At 40.0% G+C, this 23,426-nt stretch overlaps 1 protein-coding gene across 3 annotated transcripts in view; it reads right to left on the reverse strand.

Moving 5' to 3' along the window:
- Positions 1-1,992: 1,992 nt before the first annotated feature.
- The window catches only part of ADSS2 (adenylosuccinate synthase 2), a 36,585-nt gene continuing 15,151 nt past the window's right edge, over positions 1,993-23,426 (reverse strand). The window contains exons 3-13 of one of the 3 annotated variants that reach the window (XM_008149847.3): positions 23,188-23,256; positions 20,790-20,840; positions 16,588-16,654; positions 16,211-16,318; positions 15,175-15,256; positions 12,080-12,206; positions 10,762-10,916; positions 9,043-9,167; positions 7,406-7,503; positions 4,648-4,797; positions 1,993-3,127 (exon numbers count right to left, since the gene is read on the reverse strand). In XM_008149847.3, the coding sequence (XP_008148069.1) occupies positions 3,075-3,127; positions 4,648-4,797; positions 7,406-7,503; positions 9,043-9,167; positions 10,762-10,916; positions 12,080-12,206; positions 15,175-15,256; positions 16,211-16,318; positions 16,588-16,654; positions 20,790-20,840; positions 23,188-23,256 (1,085 nt within the window). In that variant the 3' untranslated portion in view covers positions 1,993-3,074. The remainder of the gene's footprint in view (positions 3,128-4,647; positions 4,798-7,405; positions 7,504-9,042; positions 9,168-10,761; positions 10,917-12,079; positions 12,207-15,174; positions 15,257-16,210; positions 16,319-16,587; positions 16,655-20,789; positions 20,841-23,187; positions 23,257-23,426) is intronic. The other 2 variants (XM_028158101.2, XM_054712972.1) reach the window with 2 other exon arrangements.

Genomic DNA, 23,426 nt, shown 5'->3' on the forward strand with positions numbered 1-23,426 from the left:
AGGAGGAGAGAGAGAGAGAGAGAAACACCAATGATGAGAGAGAATCATTGACTGACGGCCTCCTGCACGCCCCCTGGGCAGGTGCCCTGATGGGGAATTGAACCGTGACCTCCTGGTTTATAGGTTGAAGCTCAACCACTGAGCCACGCTGGCCGGGCAGAACTACTTTTAATTTCCGTGTGTTTCCAATGGTTAGAATCCTAACATATTCACATGTTGCAAGTTCTTTCCAGATTAAGTTGGTCATCCCAGGGCAAGGAATCGACACCCAGCCCCACTACCAGTCTTGCGGCTGGTGCTGGTAAGCTGTCTTACATTTAGTCCAGCGGTTCTACGTGGGCCAGGTAGGAACGTAATCGCATCCGCTCGAAAACTGCATCACTGAGAGAGAGAAAAAATAACTGGGGATGTGGCCAAGGAGGGAGGCCCTGGAGGTGCTCGGGATGCAGAAACCCAGGTAAGGCACAGGACTGGAGTGAGATGTGAGACGAGGGGAGGAGCGGGGGAGAGAACTTACTGAAAATCTGTGTACAGTTACCACTCCTGCCCTAGCCGGTTTGGCTCAGTGGATAGAGTGTCGCCTGTGGACTGAGGACCTCAGGTTCCACTCCAGCCAAGGACAAATGTCCCGGTTGCAGGCTCGATCCCCAGTAGGGGGCGTGCAGGAGGCAGCCAATGATTCTCTCTCATCATTGATGTTTCTCCCCCTCTCCCTTCCTCTCTGAAATCAATAAACATATATATAATAATAAAAGCAAAATATGCTAATTAGACCGGATGTCCTTCTAGACGACCTTCTGGACAAAGCAGAGGCTGCGAGGGAAGCCTACGTCCTGGGTGCCAGAGGGAAGCCGGTGCCGGCAGCTGAGGGAAGGAAGATGTACTCTTGCACGAATTTTGTGCACTGAGCCTCTAGTGTTTAAGATAAGAGTTACCACTCCTATCCTTGGGAGAAAGTTGACAACTAGGCATCAAGTCCCCAGGCCAAAGGCTAGAGGTTCTTCTCTAAGCAATTAAATCCCAAAGAAAAGACTCCTACCTTCTGGCCCGAGACTCCCCAGCATACTAGTTGGTTCCCAACTCAATACCCCAAAGTGAAGCCTACCAGTCAAAAGCTTCCCCCAAGAACAGATTCATATAGCTTTGCATTGTCTCAGTCTTAGTTGTAAAGAGCCAACCAAGGATCACTGGATTTGGAAAAAAAAAAAGAGTTACACTTTTTGGGTAAAAATTTAGTATACTCCTGGCTCAAAGAATGGGTTATTTCCATTTGCTTCTGGACCATTGCTGAAAATGTTTCAATACGGCAATGTTTCAGCCAGATAAGAATGTGGACTTTAACATGCTTACTTCTGCCCGGCCGGTGTGGCTCAGTGGTTGAGTGTTGTCCTATGAACCAGGTGGTCACGGTTTGACTCCCAGTCAGGGCACATGCCCAGGTTGCGGGCTCCATTCCATGCAGGAGGCAGCCGATCAATGATTCTCATATTTGTTATTTCTATCTCTCCTTCTCCTGTCCTCTCTGAAATCAATAAAAATATATTTAAACAAAAAACATGCTTACTTCTAATGGAGCTTACATCTCTGGGCAGCTAATCTAATTTAAAATCCAAGTAGGAAGATGAAAAAGCAAGAAGAAATAAAAGCCAAGTCAACTTCCATTAAAATAAGTAAACATTAGTTATTATGTACCAAGTATAAATTATTATTTTATATAAAGATCATTACTGATCAGCAGTGGGCTTTGTAAGATCACCTGTACTATCCTTTTTATTGAATCCAACAAGGCTGATCTTATTTTAATATTTTTCTTAAACTAAGTATTAATAAAAAATATATCTAGTGAAGATAAAATGTATTTAAATGTTTTCAAAGATTCTGTTCTTGCTCTTTCCCCACCTTATCCCCCGACACAGCAGGGATAAAGCTCCTTCTTATATACACTAGTATTACCACTACTTCTCTTGCCAGAACAAAAACACAATACAAGTATACTAGAAATATCTGGTTCTTTTTAATCAGCTATTGATGGAATAATAAAATAAATTTAAGTGGCACCTAATTTAACATTCAAGATAGTTCACTGAAGGATAATCTACAACACAATATGTTAAGCCTAATTGTTAAAATAACACCTCTTTTTTATTTTTTATTTTTTTCCCAAGAAAAGAGAAATAAAGGCATGACCAACAATTTGGGTTCATTTGGACACTCACAGATGATTTTGTAGGCATACTGGCAGGCACAATGTTGAAAAAACAATGCACAGATTTAAAATAATGGTAAGATAAAACAGGAAACCAATTCATTTCAGATTTAATATCTGATATTGAAGAAAATATTCACCAAATATCACAATAGATCTTTTAATGACTATTTTTTTAACATTAAAAGTACTGTATTAGTGAACACCTTATCTCTTTGAACATTTGTTCAATGTATTAAATAATTTATAGAGAGAAATAAGTTTTGTGTTCTGTACAAATTAAAGGACCCATGAATATATCACCCTCCCCCCGCCAAAGCTCGAATTCGCAATGGTCTTAGCAGAAAATAAACAGTTCACAATTTAAACAGAATTCATAGCATTACAAAAGTTTACAGAACTCCTCTCTTATCCTTTTTTCTAACAGCAAAGGTTACAATGACAGAACTGAAAAATCAGAATGTAAAAATATTTGTGCAAAACTGCATTAATTGTTCTTACCATTTAATAGAGGTAAAACCTATGAACACACAAGGACGATAATAAAGAAAAACTACATTGAAAGTCATTCTATTTTGGGTTTCAAACAACATGGATTATACTATTACTAAACATGAAAGAAAATGTGGCACCATGAGCAGCAGGAGCAACAGATGATTTCGGCAATTGTGCCAGCCAAGGAAGTTGACACTGGAATATGCCGAAGCTTACCTCCACACCAGCCATCCATCTTAAAGACTGGAAACAACTATAGGGCTTACAAAGCACGTCAATGTCTTTATTCTTGAAGTTTGTAGATCATAATGACACAATTAAGAAAGTCCTTTGCCCCCTTCTCAAGGAGTGTTTCTTGTGTAATTGGAAATCCTTAGAAGAGTTGAATCATAGACTCTCTGGACTTCCCTACACCAATCCACTTAACTGAGAGAGGAAAATAAAGTAGAAGAATTGTATTAATTAGTTTATAATGTTGAATCTTTGGGATAAGAGACTCCCCTCCCCGCCCCCCCTTTTCTCATTGTCACCACAGAACTTTGCCCTAGGTGCCTTTCGTTCCCTTTTGTTCTATTCTGTAGCAGATGGTGCCAATTTCTAAACCATTAGAATGTGCAGGTGAGATCCAGCACAGAGTAGTTAGCTTTACCAGTTTCTGTTTTAATGCACAATATTTACAATTCCTCAATTCCTAATAATTAGGATAAAAAATATTGGCCCAAACCAGCAGAGACCTAAAGAACCTTTGATTAAGTTCCTAATAACTAGAAAAGATAAGCCCCTTTGATGAATGGATGATGCTAAGATGATACTGAAGTGTCACAGTGCCTTTTATATCTCATAAAAGTAGAACTTTCCGGAAGAGAACACTATGTTAACTTGCACAGCCTTAGGAATTGCCTACTGTACCAGCCTATGGGCATCTCTAATCATTTGCACCTCCTGGGCAAATCTTATGAATTTTACAGAATCATTGTTAAATTCATTGTTTATATTTCAAACAATGTTGACTAAAGGGTGAGTTGACTGAATTTGACAATCTAGAAGGGGCAGGTAGCAATATGGAAAACATAATTCATGTTTGAGATGAAAAATCAGAATAGATTATACGGAGGATACCTCCCACCCACTTCACTTTCTGTCTCTCAGATCCTCATCAGTGTAAATAAAAGGGAAAAAGCAATGTGTTAAAACGAAGACTTCACACAGCTAGTCACAGCCATAACCTGGTTATGCCTAATCCCCTGGCCAGCTGACACTTTTTTATTCTTTATTCTTCTCTTATATTTTTTCAAACTAGAGTTCCTATCTTCTGTACCTATTATTTTCTAATGTCTAGTCAGGAAACTCCTCCAATTCTCAATGGTGGGTTAACTCCAAATGAAAAAAAAATCACACACTATTTTTGGTGGTAATGAAGACACAAAAGGAGGTGATTTAAGAGGGAGAAGGAAACAAGAATCAATGTCTTAGGGTGAAAAGCAGACTAACAGAATTAAGACAGGGTCAAAAATGGTGAGAGGAATCTATTATCTTCAGGCACATGAAGGATTAGAGAAAGATGATTATATTTACTCTAAAGAATAAAATTATTGCCGAAACCGGTTTGGCTCAGTGGATAGAGCGTCGGCCTGCGGACTCAAGGGTCCCAGGTTCGATTCCGGTCAAGGGCATGTACCTTGGTTGCAGGCACATCCCCAGTAGGGGGTGTGCAGGAGGCAGCGGATCGATGTTTCTCTCTCATCGATGTTTCTAACTCTCTATCACTCTCTCTTCCTCTCTGTAAAAAATCAATAAAATATATTAACAAAAAAAAAAAGAATAAAATTATTTCATTTCTTCCTGGGCATCTATGAATAATAATCTTTTATCCTATTTCAAAGGTCGACAGTCCAGTCAAAAGGAGAGAAAGCAAAGACAGTTGTTCGTAAAGTGTTTCTATTTACCTGGAATCTGAAGCTCATCTTCAATAAATCGAACGTAATTTTGTGCGTTAACAGGCAGCTCTTTAAACGTCCTTGCATTTGATATGTCTGTGTTCCATCCTGGAAGAGTCTTATATTGAACTTCAACTTTATTTAAGATCTCTTGGTTTGCTGCAAGTTAAAGAGCAAGTATATTAGTTCATGCTGTACAGTGCCTATTGTCCAACAACTTTTTGCTATCTCATAGTTTCACAATCTCTTATTAAAATCTTTGAAGCCAGATGCGTTTTGCAATTAGAAATTTTCAGAGTTTAGAAAGGAAAAACGGTGCACCTGGGGTGGAGTTTTATAATCAAGCATATTTCTACAGCAACACAGGATTATGCACTGTAAGCAGATGGATTATTGGTTTCAACACCATGATCTGTGGAATGTCCGAAGGCTCCCGGAAAGAAGGCTACCCTTGTTCTCATCTGGGAAATCTCTTGCTTCTGTGACTGTGTGCCAAAGCTTAGATGGAACCTCCTTCACTATCACCAAACTACTGTCTCTGCATCCCCTAGGACCGTGGTCGGCAAACTCATTAGTCAACAGAGCGGCAAACCGCGCCTTGCAAGCCGCATGTGGCTCGTGAGCCGCAGTTTGCCGACCACTGCCCTAGGAGAAGGTGAAAATGGACTAAAGCCAGACCAGCTCTTCTGACCAGAGATCGCACGGTGGATGCCGAACCATGTTCAGATTCCCCCTGCAGGACTGACACAGGCATCCCCCAGCTGTGGGAGTACCGCCTGCGCACAGCGCCCTGGTCAGGATGCCCCCTGGGATGCCCTCCACCAAAGCGAGCTGCCCGTCTGGAGCAGCCCGCTTCCCAATGGCTTCCTGTGCGAGGATGTCCAGGACCAGCTGAGGGCTTTTGATGTAGCTACTTTGCAGTTCAACTTCTCCCTCTGCCTAAGCCTGCTTCTCTCACTCTCTCCCAGACACTGTTGCTCAGAGCACTTACGAATAAACCACCCGCATGCAAATCTCTATATGAAGTCTGTTTCCCAAGGAATGCAATGTAAGACAGTTGGTGCCAGGAGTGGAGTGAGGAAGAAGGCTCTAGAATGGGGTCCTGGAGCTGGATCATGGCCAGCTGGCTGGCAGGGAGGCCCATCAGTGGTGTCAGGCAGAGCACGGTAGTATCTGGCATGTTGCAGTTATTAAAACGTTCACAGGAGGTGACTGGGGGTGCCCTGCTGGTACAAAGTACAGCGCTGGCAATATCTGAAGCACTGAGAAATAAGCACATGGGAACAATGGATCGGATGGCTCTCGACATTCATGAACTGGAGAAAGACAATGAAAGATTCAGTCTTTCATCAGCTTCAGGCAAGTGTGAAAGGCGGGACCTGCGGCAGCAGATTCTAAAGAGAATCTCATCTCCTACTGAGGCTCAGGCTCTGGCCTCGGTCACACAGACAGCAGAGCTCCAGAGACAGGTGAGTTCTCCAATCCAGCCAACCTGCTGTGACAAGGCCAGGGCCCTTGTTTGGGGGAAGTGGGACCTGAGACTTTGGATGGGACACCTGAGCGGATGCACGGAGAAACCCTGAATCCCTAGATTTGCTGGTGGCCTGCAGAATGGCCTACTACTTTGTGGGGTCGTCACGTAACTGCACTAAGAAAGCATAAAACCAGGCTAAATAGTTCAAGATGATCAGCTAGTAATTTAATTGTCCCCTAAAACAAGAGCCAATACGCTTCAGAGGAAAATAACAGAATCTGAGTCTCTTAAATATATTCAGACATAGAAACAGTGATTCAGAATCAAGGGAAAGAACAGCCAAGAGCAGGCGTCCTCAAACTACGGCCCGCGGGCCACAAGCGGGTGTTTTTGCCGTTTTGTTTTTTTACTTCAAAATAAGATATGTGCAGTGTGCATAGGAATTTGTTCATAGTTTTTTTTAAACTATGGTCCAGCCCTCCAACGGTCTGAGGGACAGTGAACTGGCCCCCTGTTTAAAAAGTTTGAGGACCCCTGGCCAAGAAAAACCAAACTGTAGATGGCCCAGAGGTCGGACTAATAAGACAATGACGTCACACGTTTCAAAGAACTTGCAACTATCCTCAATTCCCACTGACTGGCCATTAGCAAGTCACAAAACCTACCAGCCCACCAAGCTTCACTGAGCTAGTCGATATGCCTTCGTTTAGCATATCCCCAGTCTTACAGGATGGCTAAACAAATTACCAGTTCCTACTTCCGGAAGCTGGAAATATTTCCAGAGCTTCCTGAGTAACTGAGGAAATCATTTAACTAAAGGTATATCTGAGAAAACACCTTTCCTCACGTAGAAAGTCTCCCTACATCCATCCACTTTAGACACAGATTAGCGGTTAGAGAAAATCCTTTATGTGGCTTGAAGGACAAGGTGGCTTAATGTAGTAAGGACCTGCCTTTCCTGACAAGCAGGGCTCTTTTCTCCTACCCCACATTTTGCAAGGGATGGAGGAATGCCTACATCGATTAAGAAAGGTGAGATTCAGGGGCAGCATAGCTGGGCTCAGAAATAACATGTTTCTTCATTCCTATGTTTTATTTTGCTTGCAGCAATCCAGCACCCAAATGCATAGCAACTATGCAACAAATGCCAATACTAAGTGAATATACTTGCACTGTTCACAAGGACATAATAACCATGTGGCTATATATCATAAATCATACAGAAAAGCTTTATGAAATTGCTCTAATATATTCACCTAAAAATATTCTTTATACACAGCCTAAAAAAAATACCTGGGAAATGAGGTATAATTTCACCATCTAACTTGTAGGCAACTCCAACTTTAATTTCTGTAAACATGTCCAAAATATCCAATTTGGTAAGTGCCAACCTAATTTTGGAAGAAAAGACAATGTTAAAACAGCAAATTCTTAGAGGCTATAACATCTAACATGATGAGGGAGTAAAGGAAAATTCATAAAAGCTAAAAAGCTCCACCCAGCCAGCGTGGCTCAGTGGTTGAGCGTCCACCCAAGAACCAGAAGGTCAGGGTTTGATTCCCAGTCAGGGCACATGCCCAGGTTGCAGGCTCGATCCCCAGTGTGAAAGAAATATGCAAGAGGCAGCCAATCAATGATTCTTTCATCACTGATGTTTCTATCTCTCGCTTCCTCTCTGAAATCAATAAAAACATATATATTTTTTAAAAAAAGCTAAAAACTCCAAAGCAATTCTGAAAACTGATTAGGAATTTGTTTTAAAGCATGATACACATAAAACACAACAGGACAACATACTGATGAATTCGCCTCACAATAAAAAAATGAATTAATTAATCTACTAGTAAGTTACTCTTCTAATAATGAAAATAGATTTTCACTGATTCACCCACACCCTCTTGTTTAACTTTCTTATGATCAACACATATTTGTGGGCCGGCAGCCTGGGGTACGGGACACATTCTGTGGCCGTGGGACAGCGGAACTCACTGTTCCACAGGGCTGACCACAAGGTACATGCATATTCACACCTGTGCCAGCAACCCTCATTCCCTCACTCTGGGTGCAGTCCCCTCCACCCTTCCGGTCAGATCCTGTCAAAGGAGACTGAGGAAAACACAGCAAGGACTCTTCGTGATACATCAACATCTCCCAAAAAAATGACTGGAAAACAGAGCTTTAAGGGGAAATTTGTGGAAATTAGATACAACACTAGGTTTGGGCAGGCAATACTATTATAATTAAAAAGAAAAACAGGCTCTGGACAGTTTTGCTCAGTGGATAGAGCATCAGCCTGCGGACTGAAGGGTCCCAGGTTTGATTCCGGTCAAGGACATGTACCTTGGTTGCAGGCACATCCCCAGTAGGGGGTGTGCAGGAGGCAGCTGATCGATGTTTCTCTCTCACTGATGTTTCTAACTATCTCTCTCCCTTCCTCTCTGTAAAAAAAATCAATAAAATATAAATAAAAGAAAAGAAAAAGAAAAAAAAAGGCACAGAAGGAATAACGTGCCCAAGGTCACACAGCACAATGCACAGATCTGAGGTTTAATCCAAAAGTCAGACGTCAATCAAGCCCATGCACAAAATCACTGTTGTATGTCCTCCGCCATGTATCTATACTCCACCCTTGCACTCCTTATCTATCTCCTCACCTACCCACCTGAACTTCCCTCCATACTCATACGCATGTAAGAGTATTATGATTTTTTCCTTCCAACCTTGGACGTCCAGGAAGATCACCTGGGGTCCCTCTCTTGCTTCCCTTCTCCTATATGTTGGTCCACTTCTAACTTGAACTAAAATTTCAGAGGTTAAAGAGAGAATTTTTTGGATTGGAGTACTGCCTCAAGTTTGCATTTTGAAAATTTAACCTGTGGTCATGAATTATCCTATTATTTCCTGAAATAAATGTTTCTAAGAAAACTCACGCAGTAAATCCGTTAATCATATGAGCATATTTAAGCAAAACGAGATCCAACCAGCCACATCTTCTTTTCCTTCCAGTAGTCACACCAACCTCTCCACCCCGTGTCTGTAATAATTCACCAATTTCCTAGGGGACAGAAAATAGAACTTTATAATTAGGACACCAATGCTGTCGATCTAGAACAATTATACTTAAGATCAGATAACAAGTTAGAGTCTCTTTGAGATAAATATCTTCCAGAAAATAACTAAGTTGAAGACAGAATTCTACAGAGATGACGGATTTTATGTGAAGGAGACATTATTTGGAATAGATCCAATTTTGGCTTCATTTTTCACCTTATTTTAAAACCAATATTTTTTTATGATGTCATATAGATCACTTCCCAAAATTTAGGTTAATATATAAAAAATATAAATGCTGCATTGGTATATTAAAACAAGCCAAGCCCTAGCTGGTTTGGCTTAGTGGATAGAGCGTCAGCCTGCAGACTGAAGGGTCCGGGATTTGATTCCGGTCAAGGGCACATGCCTGGGTTGTGGGCTCGATCCCCAATGGGGGGCTTGCAGGAGGCAGCCCATCAACGATTCTCTCTCATCATTGATGTTTCTCTCTATCTCTCTCTCCCTCTCCCTTCATCTCTGAAATCAATAAAAATATATTTTAAAAAAACAAGCCAATTGTCCAAAGAACAACTATAGCTTGATGATTTTCCTGAAAACCATAAGGCAAACTTGCATCTAACAAATACTTGTTGATGTCACAATGCTCTTTTGAAGAGAATTCAGGTTGAAAACAATGCTCAAAGATCTAAGTTACACTTCCTACAACCTACCTTTCCCACCTCTGATCTCTCTATTCCATAATTTACACCTTTCTGTTTAAAGCCATCATTTCTTTTTCTTTTTTTTTTAAATATATTTTATTGATTTTTTACAGAGAGGAAGAGAGAGGGATAGAGAGTTAGAAACATCGATGATAGAGATACATCGATCAGCTGCCTCTTGCACAACCCCTACTGGGGATGTGCCCGCAACCAAGGTACATGCCCTTGACCGGAATCGAACCTGGGACCTTTTAGTCCGCAGGCCGACACTCTATCCACTGAGCCAAACCGGTTTCGGCAAAGCCATCATTTCTTACTTCTTATATTTTGACATTATTACAGTTACATATTTTTAAAATGTTTGCTCTGTCATGTTTGATTCCCAGCCCTGTTTGTGTGGCCTGGGGCAAGTTACTTTAGTTCTCTGTGCCTCAGTTTCCTACTGTGTACAATGGGGAAGGAGGTATGATGAGGATCCAAAGAGCTTATAGGTATAGAGCGCTTACACAGTGCCTGTCCCAGGTCACCCCCATGCAAGTGTTGGCTATGAGGAGACAATGTCCAGAGATCACTTTCCTCACCCTTGTCTCCTAATGAGCTTTTGGTGAAAGGCAGTTGTCATTTTTAACAACTTCTTCCGCCTCCACTATCTCAATGCCCTTCATAAACCCGCCTTCCTTCAGCCTTGCAATGACAATGACCTTTAAGTACCCTCTGATCCCTCCTTTTTTGCTGCCACTAACGATAAATGTGTGCATACATTTTTTATAATGTTGCTCTGATCAGTCTTGCAAATTAAGTGAAATGCACGGAAAATAAGAATTCATTAAGGGAAAAAAGCATGGACTTTTCTTTTAAAACTTTCGAATTAGATTCCCTGAGAAAGAGGCTTACGTTGTCTTGCTCTGTAGGAAAGGCACCGATACCAACTCTAGTTGTGTAAGCTTTCACAACCCCATACACTTCTCCAACATTTTGAGGGGGCATACCCAGTCCAGTACAAACACCTCCAACTGTACAGTTTGAGGAGGTCACGAAAGGATAAGTTCCTAAAAACAGAAACAAATATTAAATATACACACATACATACAAATTCTTTTAAAACAGAATTACTATGAAGATTCTGCACTGGATTATACTCTAGGTCTTTGACAGACTTGAATCTAACTGTAACCACCCTCCCAAAGCCTCAGTGTTTTGGTCCTGATTCCTTCTGTCTGTAATGAGATAAAAGCATAGGTCAGAGCTATGCCTGCAGCAAGTACACTGGAGTAGCTCCGGGATGCGTGCGCTTACTCAGCTCTGGAGGGTAGATACTCACCTAATGGACTGCTAAATAATGTAATGCCAAAACCCTGGTGTTAATCTGCCATGTAGACTTATAATCGTATACTTGGACACTCGCCTTTTAGTTTAAAACCAATTTATTTTACTCCCTTTATTAAATAGGGTACAGCAGCAACCTGCAGTGACAACAGTAGAAAAACTGTATGGTATTTTAGCATTTTCCTACCTTTTGATGTCTATTCCAGGAATAATCCCAGAAATGACAAGAGTAAGCGAAGAGTGGTATGCCCCCAACCCAAGATCTTCTTCATGCTTAAAATTATTCACTATGCTAATTAGACCATCTGTTTTCTTTCCAGATTGGATAGGCCAGTGGTCGGCAAGCTCATTAGTCAACAGAGCCAAATATCAACAGTACAACGATTGAAATTTCTTTTGAGAGCCAAATTGTTTAAACTTAAACTTCTTCTAACGCCACTTCTTCAAAATAGACTCGCCCAGGCCGTGGTATTTTGTGGAAGAGCCACACTCAAGGGGCCAAAGAGCCGCATGTGGCTCGCGAGCCACAGTTTGCCGACCACGGGTTCAAAGCATTTATTTGGTCATCATACAGTCCTACGGAAGTGAGGTCTGGAATTGAACCATGAACCAAATAATAAATTCAGTTTACAGAATTTCAAACCTACTGACCCAAATATTAATTTGACTTTTCTAATAAACAACAAAACTTAATCTATGTATTGTGTTTTCCACAATAATCCTTAAAAAAAAAAAGACTAGCATAAGATGACAAACTTCCACCACTCCTGAACATGTATACAAGCTAACAGCCTTGTTTTAAAACCCCTTAATGCTAACATGAATTATTTATATCTTAAGCACTTTAGGGCTCAGTCTTGCTCCCCCTAAGTCATAGCTCACTTACCAAAATCGATATCCAGAAGTGCTGCATTCGCACCTTCTACCAAGATTTTCTTTGGCGGTCCATGGAGGGCCTCATAGAGAAAATACACTCCGTCTCTCACCATTGGTTTAATTCTTTCCATATAACCCTATATACAAAGACAAAAACCAATTTCAATGTACACTAATAAATTTACAATATAACCAATCCGAGTAAAAATTCCTTGACTTGCCCTAACCGGTTTGGCTCAGTGGATAGAGCGTCGGCCTGCGGACTGAAGGGTACCAGGTTCGATTCCGGTCAAGGGCATGTACCTTGGTTGCAGGCACATCCCCAGTGGGGGGTGTGCAGGAGGCAACTGATCGATGTTTCTCTCTCATCGATGTTTCTAACTCTCTATCCCGCTCCCCTCTGTGTAAAAAAACAATAAAATCTTTTTTTTTTTTTTAATTCCTTGACTTGACGACAGTGGAACCTGACAAAGGCCAAGCAGAAAGGGGCAGGTGATGTTGCCCACCCTACCGCAGCACTGGGGTTACCTCTGGTCTCTCATGCTGACTCCCAGCACCAGGAGAGAGACACTAGCTCAACAGCAGCAGAGATACAATGACATTCAAAGGCTAACCTCACTGCAAATAAGGTGACAGCCTCCGAGCAGCCAAGTACTCACACTTCATAAACCAGCTTTCAGGAAAATGAAAACAACTGAGTGTATTACATTACGATTTTATATTGTGTGAAGTATTTAATAATCTGTAAGCCATGTAACCATGAGTTTTAAAACTTGCATCTCAAAATGTGATTCTCAAAATGTGGTGAGGGCCACCAGTGACACTGCCAAGCATGCAAACATCAATAATTGATTGCTAATGTTCTTCTTCCATTAGATTCCATTACAGTACAATATCTCAGTGGTATTACTAGTAGACAATATCCAGTACTATTGTACACGTGAGCATTATAAAACTTGCTCAAAACATATTTACATGAATAATACTGCTTAATTTTAGAATTCAATTAAAAATGTAGTATAAACAAGAGTTGCACCACTGCCTATGGTATAAAGCATAACTGCAATAAAACCTAGTTTCAACTATCCTACCTAATAAAAAATAGTAATATGCAAATTGACTGCACCTTCGCTATGCCCAAGCCATGCCCACCAGCCAATCAGGGCGAGTATGCAAATCACCCAACAAAGATGGCGGTTAATTTGCATACGCTGAGGGAGGGAGGAGTGAAGACTGAAGACAACTTAGAAGGAAGAGGGAGGAAAAGCGGAAAGCAAGGAGGCTGCCAGAGGGAAAGCTCCAGAGGGGCGGAGCGGGGGCGGGTGGCAGCGGCGCGTGGGTGCAGGCGCAGCGGCCGCAAAGGCGGCGGCCGCGGCAGTGCACGCTGCCGCAGCGGCCGCTTGCAGGATTCTTCCTGCAAATGGGCTACTAGTGTTTAAATATTTTGCCAGACTAGTATGGAAATTCCAACTTCCATTCATGAATTCACCAAAGTGTGCTCTACCCACTGATGAAACCATGGTCCCTCCCCTCTTGGCTCTAGTCTCCAATCTCATGCTTATTCCTGGTTTAGTCCTTTTTTTAATGCCTAAAATGACCAATCCATCATCACATCCCTTGTTCCTTAAAGACCTGGTTCAACATATATTACCTATGAAGAACCTTCTTACCCAATTCTGTTCATTATTATTCATCTACTTTTCATTCACATGGAACGTGTATAAAATAGAATTGAAAAGCCATATCCATACTTTAGTACATAAATATTTCCAAGTTGCTAATAATACATAAGCATCATGTCAGTCACCGGTGACTGACACTATTCTTTCCGTCCGGAAGACAAAACAAGCTGGGTGCTTAACGTGTTAAAATAATTGTTGCAATGGCAGAATGAAAAGAAAATGGCGATCTAGTCTAAGCAACCATCAATACACTGAAATCCAATTTAGATTGTTCCTTGGAGGTCTTTTATTTTTTAGGACTTTAGTAAGGGGGGAGATCTAAGGTCTGCAACCGTTTTAGAATGGCACATGAAGTTGGAAAGCTTCTATCCAGTTCTGGAATGGTTATTTATACTTAATTATAGAAGAGAAAGAATAGCAGTCAGATACATGGGAAGCAGCTTGAAATTCACCAAAAACTGTGGAGGAATGGAGGGTGGAGCAGATAGGAGACTTGACTACTGACTAATTCAGGCACCACGGACAACTAATAGCTGCCAACTGGGCCTAATCTTTGGCCAATTACCTTATTTGTCTCTGAAGAGATTGTCGCTGTCTGTTATCACTTCTAAATGAGCTGGTTAGCTTCCAGAGCTGTCTCACTTGTCCCTTTGTTCATTAGCCTCCACATTGCTATGAGTGATTTTATATAATATAAATCGTCTTTATTCAGCGCAAAATTATTCAGTAGTTTTTCATTATCTCCAAAATAAAAGCTTATCTCCTGTTTAAGTCCTTGGCCAAAGCCACATAAGACCAATATAAGACCTACGATTTGGGCCCTAGCTGGTTTTGCTCAGTGGATAGAGCGTCGGCCTGTGGACTAAAGGGTCCCAGGTTCGATTCTGGCCAAGGGCACATGCTGGGGTTGTGGGCTCGATCCCCCCAGTAGGGGGCATGCAGAAGGCAGCCAATCAATGATTCTCTCTCATCATTGATGTTTCTATCTCTCTATCCCTCTCCCTTCTTCTCTGAAATCAATAAAAATATATTAAAAAAAAAAAAAAAAACGACCTACGATTTGGTTCCTACTTGTCTAACTTTATTTTCAGGTAGTTTACTCCTATTCCCTGCTCCCCACTCAATATTTTGTTTCATGTCATATGAAGTTACTCAAATATACCACTCCTTTTAGGCCTGCATGCTTTTATATTTAAAAAGGGCAAACACTTTGCTTTCCCAGTTCTTATCTATAATACTTCACACATACCTGTGTAGCACTTATTACACTATAAACTATTTTATGTATAACTTCTAAGTCTCCATATATTCTTCATCCTTATAATACCAGTTCCTAACACAAAGCCTGAATGAATGAAAGCTCTAGATGCCAATTTGGCAAACAGGTTTTTAAAAGGACATTAAAAAGATCAGAAAGCATTACCTTGAGTTTTTGTAATTCACCTTCGATGTCTATTTCCAAAGTGGGGTATATAGATTTGTACTGGTTTGCCAGAACTTTGAACCTGAGAAATAAAGAAAAATCAAGACATTAGCTCTCTTTCTCAAATATTCTGAGTAATATCATTTTATTCAAATGGTTTTTGTTGATGAGTGATCTAACAAATTAACCCCCAAAATGGAGTTACGTTCTGAAAAATAAAATCTAATAAAGGAAATTAGTCATTATGAATAAATGATACACTCAAAATATTTTTCACTCAAGTTTAGGTATATGTAGGGGGAAAATAACTGAAATCTATAAGACTTATATCTGAATTAATTATATTATACTGTGTTTAAAACAAAAGCGATGTCCCAGCCAGTGTGGCTGAGTGGTTGAGCATCGACCTATGAATCAGGAGGTCAAGGTTCAATTCCTGGTTAGGGCACATGCCCAGGTTGTGGGCTCGATCCCCAGCAGAGGGCATGCAGGAGGCAGCCAATCAATGTTTCTCTCTCATCACTGATGTTTCTATCTTTCTCTCCCAATCAATAAAAATGTATTTTAAAAGTAAATAAATAAAATAAAACAAAAGGAATGGTCTACATGACGCTTTTAAAAGAGATGGAGGCAGACATTATCAATCAGCCTCTAATATCCCCGGTGGAGGTGCATTGACAGTGCAGACAAACCACTGTCTGGAAACGGATAGAACCCATGATGCCTTTGATGTCACCTATCATTAAATGCAACCAACTAACCCCCCATCACGGAATCACCATCTGGCTTTCCTTAAACATAATTTTGCTTTTGTCTTCTTGGGAGTGCTGCTATGATAGCATCATGTTACTTTTCATAAAGTTCATCTGAAATTAAGGACCAATGAAAATGCATAAAAATAACTTTAATACTCTAAATAAAACAAACACGCCAACCACTAGTCAAGTAGAATGCTGATTTTACCAGTCTGCAATCTGAGTTTTAAAAATTCTCACATTCCATTTGCTCTCTGCATTGTGAAACACGAGTCAGTTACCTCTCAGAGAAGCCATCGAAATCAGAAACAAGGTCGCACATCCTGAGTCCACTCCGAGCAGCTTTGGAAGAATAAACTGGGCCAATGCCCTTTTTGGTGGTACCCAAACTTCAAAATAAACCAAAACAAGCTTTAAGTTAGACAAGAGGCAATTCTTATGGCCAGACGGACTGTTTTCTGTTTATGCTGTTTCCTGTAAGTTTCTTTTCACAACCCTATTGATTTTCTCTGCAATCTAAACTATTTTTCTCCAACCTACATTTATATTATATAAAAGCTTAAAGGGAACCTGCACGGTTGGCCTAGAATTTAAGCATAAGGGTGTGGGTATGCTTCAACTACACCAAAAACAAAAAACAAAGAAAAAAAACCCATACTTCTTTCCTGCTTGTTCTTGTCTCTGCTGTTCCTGGATGCCATCAGCTGCTTGATGAAAATCAAACACTGCAGGGAAACAAAACAAGAGCAGTTTTGTTGAAACAAAGATGACACAGGAAAGCAAACCATATTGTATTTTAAATGACCGAAGCTATAAATCCCTTCAGTCGAACTTCATTATGAGAAATGAGGTACAGTTTAAGAAGCAACAATAAAGGTGGGAGTGAAGGTTCCAATGCCAGCGGGTATGTTAATATAAAAATATGTCTGATCGTCCATTCCTATTTATTGCCATCTATACGATTTAAACAATGAAGAGGGTTATTTTGGAACACCCTACCCAATAATTCTATGAAGCTCCGTTTACTAAGGTATCTTCTTTTCTTCAAGCTCTGGACTCCAGAAATCTAGGGATTATTTTGACATCTCCCTCTCCCTCACTAGTCCCAATCCTCCCTCATCTTTCACCAAAACTGTGGCCTCTAGTGAGTGTGCCTATTTCCTCTGGGACACCTCTAATTCAAAATTTTTATGTAGCCAAAGCTAGCTTTCCAAGACACAAATATGGTGTCACCATTCCTTTGCCTTAACAATTCAGTGGCTTTCTATTGCTGAAAAAATGATATATCTGATAAAGGTTTAACATCTAAAATATATAGAGAATAAAATTTTTTTTAAAAGCAAATAAAAGAAAAATACATAAAGAACTCCTACAACTCAACAGCAGAAAAATAAACAATCCGATTAAACACTGGGCAGAAGACCTGAATAGACATTTCTCTAAAGAAGACACAAGTGGCAAATAGACATATGAAAAGATGTTTAGCATCACTAATCATCAGGAAAATGCAAATCAAAGCCACATGAGCTATCACCTCACACCTGTTAGAATGACTATCATCAAAAAGACAACAAATACCAAGTGCTGGTGAGGATGTGGAGATAAGGGGACCTGCCCAGCTGGAGGGAATGTAAATTGGCGCAGCCACTATGAAAAACAGTACAAAGCTTCCGCAAAAAATTAAACACAGAACTACCATATGGCCCAGCAATTCTACTTCTGGGCATTTATCTGAAAAAATCAAAAATACTAATTCAAAATGATATATGCACCCTATGTTCATTGCAGCATTATTTATAACAGCGAAGATACAGAAGCAACCTAGGTGCCTATCAACAGATGAATGGATAAAGAGGATGTGGTATATGCATGCAATGGAATATGCCTCAGCCATAAAAAAGAATAAAATCTTACCAAATGCAACAACATGACTGGACCTAGAGTGTATTATTCTCAGTGAAATAAGTCAGGCAGAGAAAGATAAATATCATATGACTGCATTTATATGTGGAATCTGAAGGTCAAAACAAGCAAGCAAGCCAAACAAAACAGAAAGAGACTCATATACACAGAGACCAAACTGATGGCTGGCAGAGGGGATAGGTGACAAGGTAACGGGGATTAGGAGGTGCAAATTTCCAGTTATAAAAGGAAGTCACAGGGACATGATGTACTGCATAGAGAATATAGTCACAATCCTATATAATAAAAGGGTAATATGCAAATCATCCGAATGGCAGAACAACTGGTTGCTATGACATGCACTGACCACCAGGGGGCAGACGCTCAATGCAGGAGCTGCCCCCTGGTGGTCAGTGCGCTTCCACAGGGGAGTGACGCTCAGCCAGAAGCCCAGCTCATGGATGGCGAGTGCAGTGGTGGTGATGGGAGCCTCTCCTGCCTCCGCGCACTGAGGACATCCCCTGAGTGCTCCCGGACTGGGAGAGGGACCCCTGAGTGCATGAATTTCATGCACTGGGCCTCTAGTATTATAATAACTATACGGTGACAGAGGGTTATTAGATTTGTCATGGTGATCACTTCTTAAGTTATAAAGATGTTGAATCACTATGTGTACATCTGAAACAATATAACATCATATACCAACTATAATAAAAAAATTTACAAAACAAAACAAAAAATAAAGTGAGCAATTTATTTATTATTTTTAATACATTTTTATTGATTTCAGAGAGGAAGGGAGAGGGAGAGAGAGAGACAGAAACATCAATGATGAGAGAGAATCATTGAGTGGCTGCCTCCTGCATGCCCCCCACTGGGGATCAAGCACAAAACCCAGTCAAGTGCCCTGACTGGGAATCGAGCCATAACCTCCTGGTTCTTAAGTCGACGTTCAACCACTGACCTTTTGCACTCAGATGTCGAGTGTGACTCAACACGGTTAGCATTAGAATAAAGGAATCGAGAAAAAAGCAAGCGAGTGCAAAGGGTTAAGCCACAGCAGACAGGCTAAAATAACACATGTTAAAGCATACATATATAGGGTGGGGCAAAAGAAGGTTTACAGTTGTGAGTACACAAAACACGTAGTTTATTCTTGTATTATTATCTATTATTATATTATTTTCCATACGGACAACTGTAAACCTACTTTTGCCCCACCCTGTATTATTACACATATTATTACTAACATCTAAATTTTAGTCTGAACTTTCTTCCTCTACCAGGAAACCTTTCCTTTAAGGACGTAAATTTATAAAAAAGAAAAAATCATTACTAAAGAAATATAATAAAAATATAAAATTAATTCGCATTTAAACCACATTACTTTCTAATTATTCTGGTCCTTTGGTCCTTTGCATTACTATTGTCTTTGTTTTTTGTAGTCTAAAGTAGTTAAGTAACTTGCTTAGCCATGCGCTATACACCCAAGGATACAAACTGTCATGTGACACACCCAGAACATTTGTCACGAGGAAGGAAGGCGGAGAATCCAGGCAGGGATACAAGTCACTCCTAACACGGTGACATCACCAGCATGCTTGTATGTCTACCCATGGCCGAACTATCTGGTTACGTACATTAAGGTTATAATTTACTCAAAGGGCACACACTAGGAATCATCCTATTGTGCAATCCGAAATGGTGGCGCTCAGGTTAAGACACTGAATTCCACAGGCAGCTGCCAGGGGACCATGAGAAATATCTGAAGATAAGCAGTGGCTTCCATCTTCCAACACAGAACCTCCCTTTATGCACAGGACAGAGGCAATGAACACAAAACGCTACACGTAAAACCCATGAAGCGGGAAGAAGTTAACGATGATGTAATAAAATATTCATGATATCAGAATACGTACAAGGTAGTAATTAGTGAGTGTGAGCAGATAAAAATCATATAAAGTAATGAACAAAAATACATTTTTCATTACCTAAGAGACTGTCAGTATAAAAAAATATTAATAACACTACATTGCTTTCTATATTAAAGCACTATAGTGATGACATATGAAAGTATAAAACAAAATTACTAAGATAAGCTAATAACCAAAAGAATATGTTTTATATAAGTGACAGCTGAGAGTATGATTTTTTTAAACCAGAAGCTTACGATAGCCAACAAAAATGACAGATTTACAGCTTCATTGCTTCCGTCCAAAGGGTTTTAATTTGCTTTCTTGGCTGATACTAAGAACTTTGATGGGGCTGCCTCTTAAATGAAGGTCAATGTTCAAACTAGAGCAGCAACTGCCTCAGGAGAACTACATATTTAGGTAGAATTTAAGAGTTCAATCACTCATAAGTTTCTTACATGGCTTATAGTTCTTTCTCTTTCCTGGGTATTATCTCTTAATCATGTCACCATTAATAAACAATTCTATCACTTAAGCAATAGGATGATAGGGAAACAAACCTCAAATTTATCGGTGGTGGCTGAATTAATTTTAGAATCCAGTTTGCTCTAAGTAATGGAAGAGAAAGCTAGTCTGAATAAAGGCTGGATCATTTAAAAAGCAGCATTATTACAATTGAGACACAAAAAGTCACTCGATTTGCCAGATGGTAAACCTACTTTTACATGAGTATTAGTGTGGGGAAATAAATGCTCTCGATATTTTGATATGCCGTATTTTTTTGTAGATCTAGAGAGTCTCATGAAATATTGCTTATATTATTCATTTGACTAGCTAATTCTTCCTTCAGAAATAGGTAAATTTTAGCCTAGCTTTTATAAAAAACAAAAAAGAAGAAAAAGTTAATAAGACTTTATGTATTTGGAACCCAATTATTACAATCCACCCAATTAAAGACAAAGTTGGTTACAGAATGCTTTTGTGTGATAAGTTTCTGGGAAAACGATAGTTAAAAATAAATGCATTATGCTTACGTCCCCCTTACCAATATGAGCTCTGTCAGAGATGATAAGCCTTTTTTCCCAGCCTTCCAGACCTAGAAGGAAGGGGGGGAAAATACACTTAACTGAACATTTTGTATAAAAATTCTTTCATCTTAATTTCTTTAGAAACAGTGTTTAAAAGTGTTTTTCACTGAAGTAATAACTTTCATAGCTTTTCTCCTGCATAGGAAACATGTTTAACGAGAATTTTCTCACCTGTCATTCATTATATATACAAACTCATTCACACATTCTTTCTAAATGTTTTGCTCATAAAAGCTCCAAACACAACCAGCTCTATCCACATAAAACACTTCTAGGAACCCAAACAGCAAATGGTAAAAAAAATGACATATTGTAGGAGTTGGGGGGAAGAGGAGGTAGTTGTAGAGTAGGGGGAGAATTTCAAGTAAAGGGAGTTGCTAATCTTGGGAATGGCACCCTTTCCCAAGACAATTATAAAAAATATGATTAAACAAAATAATAAAATGTTCTCACTAATCCCTTCAAAGTATTTCAATTACTCTACTTAGTACACCGAGCTGTAAATATACCTCCCCATCCACCTGTGAATGCCGGCGAGCAGGGACCAGGAGGTTTCATAACATGGGCCAGTCATCCAATAAATGTTCAAAAAAATTGTTGAATGAGTAGGTAAATGAAGGTAAATAAATATTTTTTAACATTTTTATTTCAGAGAGGAAGAGAGAGAGAGAGAGAGAGAGAGAGAGAGAGAGAGAGAGAGAGAGAGAAACATTAAGGATGAGAGAGAACCATTGATCAATTGCCTCCTGCACGCCCCACACTGGGGATCGAGCCTACAACCCAGGCATGTGCCCTGACCAGGAATCAAACCGTGACATCCTGGTTCATAGTGACACTCAACCACTGAGCCACATTGGCTGGGCAATAAATATATTTTTTAAAGACAGTACACCTTTGTAAGCTATATACGTTTTAAGGATAAGCCACTATACTCCCAACATTTTCAAAACTCATGTTTGATATTAAAAATTGTTCATTTTGACATTTTAAAATTATTCCTTATAGATTAGAGAGAAGGACTTCTTGATAATGTGCTATAAGCCATAATAGGAAACCTTCCCCTCTACAGCTGGTTTTGACAGGAAAATATGCACTGCTTAAGGAGTATTACAAAACATGTATTACAAAGAAACACAGTACAGTGGATTCATCTGGATTAGACAGGCCAGAGGGAAAAGAAAGTAGGGCGAAGCTTTCAGAGGACGGAGGGAAGCAGAGCGCAGCACGGGAACCTCAGGCTGGCCAATTAAAGAGCTGGCCCCAATACAAAGGCTAACACCGCAGGGAGGGCAGCGAGACAGGGTTCTGTGGAGCCAGACTGAGTTGTCTGAAACACTGGAGGACAGACTGTTACTTTTAAGCCTGAACAATGAACTTGAGTGATGTAGTAGAACTGGGTATTTTAAATTCGAGCCAAGCGAAAGAGAAACTCACTAATGATTTCCCTCAATTGTGTATTATTTGCATTGCCAAATTCCTCAAACCCTAGCAAGGTAGTCAAGTTGACTTCCAAAAATCCAAAAGGGATTAAGAAAGGCAGGAAATCAAGATTTTTTCAAGGAGATGGACGGATCCATAGCACAGAGGAGCATTTCTCTCATTTGGAGGGAGGGACCTAACAGCCATCCTTTACCCCTGGGTTGTGGCAACCACGGAGCTCCAAGTCAGGAAACAAGACCGGCAGTGTGCGCCGTGCGCTTCGGTGGCTCCCGCACTGCCCTAAACTCATTTCTGGTTTGTGCAGAAGGATATGCTAACCTGAGTATAAACGACAAGATGAACTCATAAATTTCCTAGAGCTTTGCCAACAAGATACAGTAAGTAGTTTTAGCTCCCTAAAGATAAAGTTTAATTTGTAAAATAACCAAGACTTACACAATGACCTTGTTATGTTTGTCTTTTGATTAAATACGGATTAGAATTGATAAAATTTAACGACTGACATTAAACAACTTGCCCTCAATAACCTGCAATTTTAAAGTATAAGACAAAAGTGTGAAGTGCCTGGCTTAGCCGGCATGGCTCAGTGGTTGAGCATTGACCTATGAACCAGGAGGTCACGGTTCAATTCCTGGTCAGGCCATATGCCCAGGTTGCAGGTTCAAGCCCCAGTGTGGGTGTGCAAGAGGAAGCCAATCAGTGATTCTCTCTCATCATTGATGTTTCTATCTCTCCTCTTTCCCTCTCCCTTCCTCTCTGAAATCAACAAAAATATATTTTAAAAATATAAAAAATAAAAATAAATAAATGTTAAGTGGCTGGCACGAGATCCGAATAAAATTTTACCAATAATAATAATAATAATAATAATAATAATAACTAGTTACTAAACAAGGCAGACTCATTCTTTCATACCTTTTCCTTTTTTAACATTTTTTTCTGCTTCCTCAAATAATCCCGGTAGATGAATTACCACACCATTTCCTAAAGGAAAACAAACAAATTAATCCCAACCTTAAACATCTATACTTTATTAATATAGAAATACATAATGATATTAAAATAGAGACATCTACAATTACCCTTTATCTAGAACATAGGACATTGAGGGACTTGACTTTACAGGACATTCTGATTTATCAAAGTGTTATCAC

Source organism: Eptesicus fuscus, chromosome 24, assembly GCF_027574615.1.
Source record: "Eptesicus fuscus isolate TK198812 chromosome 24, DD_ASM_mEF_20220401, whole genome shotgun sequence".
Lineage (NCBI taxonomy): Eukaryota > Metazoa > Chordata > Mammalia > Chiroptera > Vespertilionidae > Eptesicus > Eptesicus fuscus.